The sequence below is a fragment of the Grus americana genome, chromosome 2, assembly GCF_028858705.1.
Source record: "Grus americana isolate bGruAme1 chromosome 2, bGruAme1.mat, whole genome shotgun sequence".
NCBI lineage: Eukaryota > Metazoa > Chordata > Aves > Gruiformes > Gruidae > Grus > Grus americana.
The window spans coordinates 133,180,351-133,187,283 of NC_072853.1; the positions used below are offsets into that span (position 1 = coordinate 133,180,351).

Genomic DNA, 6,933 nt, shown 5'->3' on the forward strand with positions numbered 1-6,933 from the left:
TAAAATTGCTTACCTTTATCACCCTCAAGGAGGCACCCTCAACACACTGTCCTCGCACCCTCAACACACTGTCCTCCTACCCTAGATGATCCCCAGCAATTATAGAAGTTGGGGGAGACAGGAACCATGTATCTATGGGGAATGGGGACAAGATGGTCCAAACTTGGAGAACAGGGGCTTGCTGCTCCTCCTGCTGTTGGATAAGGATTAAAGTGTGGGAGAGGGAAAGAAGGAGAAGTTGTTATTTCTCCTAAGGAGATCATTCATTGGAATATATTTTTCTTCTTTTTTTCACTTTAAGTGGCTCTAGAGGTAAACAATTTAGGTGATAGGTTTAGTGTTTCCTGTTACCTTGGTCAAGTTAGAGCAACAGTAATGTCAGAGCAGCTTCCAACACGCAACCTGTGGTTCTCGTGAGTCTGAAAGGCTCTAATACAAAGCCACGTAAGGCCTTAAGGATCTGTTTTGGAGAATCTAAGGCAGAAATTACTCCATGCATGCCACACAGCTTTAAACCAATAAAACCAGCCAACTTAATTCTAAAAATAGGTTACTTGCAAGTCCTTCAGCTTCACAGCATGGTAAACACAGTAACATACTGTCACCAGATAAACAGTCCATACTGTCCGTGCTGCCCACAGCATAAAACATGTTCTGTTGGGACAGCTTTGCCAGTGCTGTGATGGAATGGACATTTTACAACCCCGGTGTTGAATTGCAAAATAACTTGTCTAGAGTTCAGTTTTCCAGTGTGAGTATTTACCATGAGCAATCAGATTTTCTCCTTATGTGGCTGATTTTAAGTATTAACATCTGAGATTTAGGCAATCATTTCAAGAATTTAAGAATAACAAATGGAAGAACAACACAATATTGTTTTTCTACCACAGCCTGGCTCACCAGCCTATCTAGCAACCAATTCAATGTGCACTTTAAGGGCACATTTAATGTGCAGCCTGAATCCCCTTCTGGGACAGAACACGCACGGGCAGTCCAGTGCTTTCACCAAGTGCAGCAAAGTGGCTGATGCCTTTTTAAAAACTGCTGTTGGAAGTTTGGCCTTAAGAATATAGATGTAACATAAGCTTTGAAATTTCTAAAAACTTAACTGATGGGCAAGGTTTTAAAAATATGTTCCTAATTTAGTCTGAATGCAAATTAACATGTTCAAATTAGAGCATAGACACTATGTACGTCAATAGATCTCATTGATGCATAACATTTCTTATGACCTGATCAACAACTTCAATAGCCAGCACTTGATTTCAATGGCCCAAATATCCCTAGTTATACATAATTATAAACAAGCATTACATGGTCCAAAAGGATCATTTAAGCAGAAGAATACATACATGGAGAAAGCTTCCTTTCATAGTCCTTCTGAGGACACTGATACAAAAGAAAGAAACAAGGTGGTTTTGTCCACTGGTGATGGAACATTGTGGCTGTTGTAAGTCTCTACGGTTATGTAAGTCCCTCTCAATTTTAGCTAATTAAGACATATTTCACCAGAAGAAAATATTTGTAAAGTCAGCATGTCCCTAACAAGAAACTATGCTGGTTAAAAAGGTTGACAAAATAAATTCCCAACATTCTTCAAATACATTCAAATTACTTCCCTAATTAATATTAAGAATTGAAGCTTTTGAGACTGATGTCATAGGAACAAAATCTTTTTGTTTTCTGATCATATAAAATGATGGCAGTTTTCTTTTCTGTACAGATTCTGAGCTCTCTAAGTAAGCTTAATTTGAGAAAAATGAAAGTAATTTCAACCAAGAAGTTTATTCTATTTGCTTTAGCTACGGTGGTCTTTCTAACATCGAATAGTATGTGCCTAGATGAACTGATGAAGTCCAGTCTGCAGAGCAGAGAAGACGATGACGATAAATATTACGAGGTAAGATCTGTATTACTATGATATTATTTGGGGGAACTGTGGGTCAGATTCTGAGCACTTTGAATTTTTTGGCAAAGGCTCTCCTAAGCTCATTGCACTGTGTCCTGGTTTTCGGCTAGGATATCATTGCACAGTATTCAGCAATACAGCACTAGCAGTATAAAAAAAAAAAAGAATTTTCAGGAAATTCATTTGCTTGGACACACATACTGTGTAAATCAATTCATGTTTCAATTTTCTTGGAATATAGCCTTGTGATTAGGTTGAGACTTTTTCTGAAATTTTTCTTTCTTACACAGTGAGGCCTCAATTAACATTCCTGTCAGGCATTTTATGCACATAATATAACAGATACATTATTAATCCAAAATTAATAAAGGCATGCTTGTAATACGCTAAGAATAATGATAAACAGAGAACATTATAAATCTAATATAGTTAATGGTCTTAAAATTCTACTCTGGAAATTGACTATAAAAATATCTTTGCAGGGTTGCACATTTATTATGTCTCAATAGATGCCAAATGAAATTTGCACAGTTCATCTGTATTATTTTTCTTGTCTGCCCTGCAAATACTCCCTGGGAAATGAGAGCCAACCTCTCTTTTTGACTCATCATCATTGGTGTAATAAAGATCCTTCAAACCAAAATACAACTTTAATTATGCTAGTGAAATCCTCTGGTCCTCATCTCACAGTCTTTTATATACTTCAGAAGGGGTATGCAGGTGCAATCAGAGGGATAGTTTATTTAATGTTTTAATCATGGAGTATGAACTAGAATGGTTCATTCCCCTTCTCTCCCAGTAGCTGGAGAAGCTCCCGGGGAAGTCACCAAATTGGGATAAGGAACTGAAATTGGGATTAGTAGCATTTGTGTCTTTAACTGAAATTAAAACCCATATTTGTACATATTTTCTGTGAAGGCTTGAAAACTTTTGTCACAAAAATAAGTGATTTTGAATTTGCTCAGGGAAGGAACACTGCTATATGAGAAAGGGTCATATTGATATAGCTATTTTTCAGGCAACAGCTGCCCTTTACATCATGAGACAGGTAATATAATAGGCTCAGTTCTTCATTGTATGCCAGCATAGACACAGAAAGTAGATTTTGTGCTGGTGGCACAAAAATTAGGAGCCCAGGAACTCCTAATGCATGTTGTGTACTAGTGGAGGACTAAAGCAACTCACCTTAAAGCTTAGGGCAATTTCTATGCTGCAAGGCCAAAACAGGCATTATATGGACTTGACCCAAACACTTTCCATTCATTTCCCTGGCTGTTAGTCCAGCAGGATATTGGGTCAGAAGCAGCCACACAATGCTTAGGAAGAAATGAGTTACACCTTCAGGTAGGTTGCCCATCCTCCTGTTCATCCAGACCAGATGAGTAAGAAGCTGGGTCTGTGTCAAGTCACTAAATATAGACAGCATCTTCCCCTCCAGAAAACTTCAGTTAGTGCTATTAGCAAATATGGACCTGACAATGACTCCTGTCCACACTTAACTGATGGCACAGGTAACTGACACGTATGCCCAGAAATATTCTCAACCATTTGAACAGTTGTGGATACTGATATGGAGATGTGCGCTTGTGGTTAGTGTACTGAAAAGGTAAGCAGGACAATGTCTGCTTATGAAGTAATCCATATGAAGTAGCTCATACTACAGTGGAGTTCAGCAAATACAGCTAAAAAGCATTAAATATGCAAAAAAGAATGTTATCCAGCAGCTTTCTAAGGACATATGAAAATGAATACTTTGTGTGATTGATAGCTGGAGTAATGCCCTATAAAATGATAGTATCCTTTTTTTAATTTTTTTGTTTAGATTAAAGATAATATCTTGGAAGAAAAGCAGAGGAGTCTCAATTTTCAAGAAATGAAAGACTGGGGATCAAAAAATGTCATTAAAATGAACCCTCCTACAGTAAACAAGATGCCAAATTCCATTGCCAATTTACCTCTTAGGTTTGGAAGAAATTATTTAGAAGAAAGAAGCATTAAACCATTTGCTAATTTGCCTCTGAGATTTGGGAGAGCTTTTGGAGAGAACATACCTAGGCGTGCTCCAAAGGTATCACACAGGCTTGGGAGATCTCCACTTGTTAAAAGTTACAGTCAACCACTTCTAAATTTGCCACAAAGGTTTGGGAAGTCACTGTCCGTCAATCTGTCTCAAGATGTTCAGGAATCTGAACCAGGTAATACTATGCAAGTGTTCAAGCCATATATTAAAATGCATATTAAATCAGGTTAGTGATGATCCAATACAACCAGACTTCCTGAAGGGATATTCCCTAAGCATTTCAATATGAGTCCAATTTGCCAAAAGAAAGATTTGCAGTCCATCAAATCAAAAAGTCTCATCACAAGAACTAGTAGAGAATCTCTTTATGAAATCTTTTCTAAGGAGAAGTTGCCAAACAGCCAAAGCTGAAAATGTTCATATGACAAGATTAGGGTGGACAACAGTTTTTTAGATCAAGTTTCATTTTGAGAAGTTTAAAGCTTTGGTGAAAAAGGTTCAGAATCATTAAAATATCCCATTTCAGCACTATAAAATGACCAAACAAAATTACCTAAAAATTACTCTTCCATTTTCTAAATTTATGCAAATTAGAGTTAAAAAAAAAGACAAAATTCCAAGCTGAATTGCAGCATTTTTAAAATGCTGGTTTTTTCTCGTCTGAACCTATTTATTTTTCAGATTGTCTTACTGATACAATGTTTGAGATTTTGATTTTTCATTCCAAGTTAAGATGAAAAAATTTTTTTGACATCTCTGAAATTTTTTCAGGATAGGAAAAATATTTCCTGCCTATTACTAAGAATAATTTAAAGCAGCTCTTCAGTAACAGCCCTTCTTGCCATATCTGCTGCTTTATCTGAACTGTCCTTTTGTCTTCAAACCAAGTTTCAGTTGGCTACCTCTGACTTGCATCTGACTTTGTAAAGTAGAAGTTCAGGCCAGGAAAGATAACTGATACATCAGAAGCCAAGATTCTTTCTTATTTAATTTGATTCCTTTCATTCCTTTCTCACTATCTCACCTGATTATAACAGATTTTGTTTTATTTGTCTGATATTTTTAGGGATATGAATTCTAACAGTTACGTTAATACTGGAATGAAATCATGAAGACAGAATCTGAAAGACTTGGAAAAGCTGCAATGTGTTTTCAAAACTAAAGGTCATGAAAAGGAAACATACGAGAACTGAAATGCAAACCTGTCTTCATGTTATGAATAATGTATTTATTCTGTACAAACCCTTGATGTATAAGGCAATGATAATTGTAGTGACTGTTGTAGTAGTTTACTTCAGTGGCAGTGTAGTATAAATTCTATTTACGTCTGTGAGACTTATGTCCTGTTGGTTGTAAAACCTAATTTCAGAACAATGGCTGTATAACAAAGCATTTTAAGCAAAATTAAAAGAAGCATAGTATGAATAAAGAAGCATGGTACAAATAAAAAGAAGTCTACGAAGTGAATAACAAACAGAAGTAGGATCAAAACCACTGGTACCCTTTGTGTTATATGCAGCTAAAGAAAATCAAGTAAAAATGTTGAGAAAGCACTTTTCCTGTTGTTTATGAGTCATGTTAGATATAAATCTGAAAGGTTGCTTGTCAAGAATTTGCCACAAATAAAATCTAGCTTCTTGGACCCCCACAGAGGAATAACATCTACCCAAAGTCATATTGTAATGCAATTATCTTGGGTTTTATATCTGAGATAATGCCCTCCCTAATGTCCTACAAGATCTGCCCTGTGGGTGTCTCAATTCTTCCGTTAATGTGAATAACATTAGCAGACACACATGTGGAAAGGGCTAGTCCTTTATAAACCCATGTTTCCATTTCATATTTCTTATGAAAACTATTCCCTTCTAAGTGGAATATTACGTATTTAGCCTTCCTCCAAAACTGAGTTTTCAGTAAGCTTTGAAGAGAAACTGAATTCTCACCTGTTACAGGGAAGCCAAATCTGGTGGACTACAAGATCTAAGGGATTCTTTCTTCTGGCCCTCAGATGCTGTGTTACCTTGACACCACGCCTGGCCAATGGTGGGGCTAGGCATCCCCAAAAAAACACACCACACGTACATATACACACCATACAGCTGCAGCTGACTACCAACAGACAAGAAAGCAGCACCTTTACAGTCTCCACATACACACCAAGAAGACTGACGTACAAATGGGCTGATCCCCTTCTCACGCACAGGCTAATCAAACCGAAAGCCTGCTAGCAGATTGCCTACCCAAACACATGCAAACAGGTCCCTCCAGTGGCTGTTCCAGACCTGTGGTCTCCCCAGCAGCTGGCTCTCAAACCCTTGGTCCCTCCATTGTCCTGACCTGTGGTCTCTCTGTTAGCTGGCTCCCACACCTCTTCTCCTGCTCACCAGCTAGTCCAGCTTTAAATTCATATTCGAATCACACACACAAATGGGTCCCTTCTTCAGCAACCATTAGATGCTCAGTCTGTTCAACAGCTGGTATCCAGACAATCTGTCTCTCCAGTTGCAGGCTTTCAGACCTGCAGGTCCCTTTGACCCTCAGTCTCTAACTCCAGTTACTGGCACTCAGACCACTCAGTCTACTCACCAGCTAGCCTGGCTTGAAATTTGCTAGCAGAACATGCGCACACATATGCACACAGAATAGAGAGCACACGCACATTCAATTACTGAGTTTAACACTGTGATGATCAGGCACAGGGAATAGCCTAACAAAAAGTACTGACAGCCGCTTGAGTGCATGCAGCAGACCTCTTTAACACCCTCCCTTCTCCACTTTCCCATGCTCGTTCTTCCCCCATCTATCTTGATCCCTCCCTTTGACTGTCTTTGGCTCTCCCCTAAATATCCCAAAATAAGTTTAGCACTTTCCCACATCCCTTAAAACATCCCATAATCAGTTTTATGTGATCTTACAAGCCCTCTCAAATATCCCATTGTAAGTTTGCTCTTTCCCATGAGATCCATGATAACCAGTTACAGAGCTCTGGCTGAACCTCCTCAAG

General features: G+C 38.2%; 1 protein-coding gene across 1 annotated transcript; it reads left to right on the forward strand.

The window, feature by feature from the left end:
* The first annotated feature begins 1,759 nt into the window (after nucleotides 1–1,759).
* Nucleotides 1,760–5,302, forward strand: NPVF (neuropeptide VF precursor). The gene is made up of 3 exons (XM_054817294.1): nucleotides 1,760–1,900; nucleotides 3,732–4,104; nucleotides 4,996–5,302. The coding sequence occupies exons 1-3, from the start codon at nucleotides 1,760–1,762 to the stop codon at nucleotides 5,001–5,003; spliced, it is 522 nt and encodes a 173-aa protein (XP_054673269.1). The 3' UTR covers nucleotides 5,004–5,302.
* Nucleotides 5,303–6,933: the final 1,631 nt, after the last annotated feature.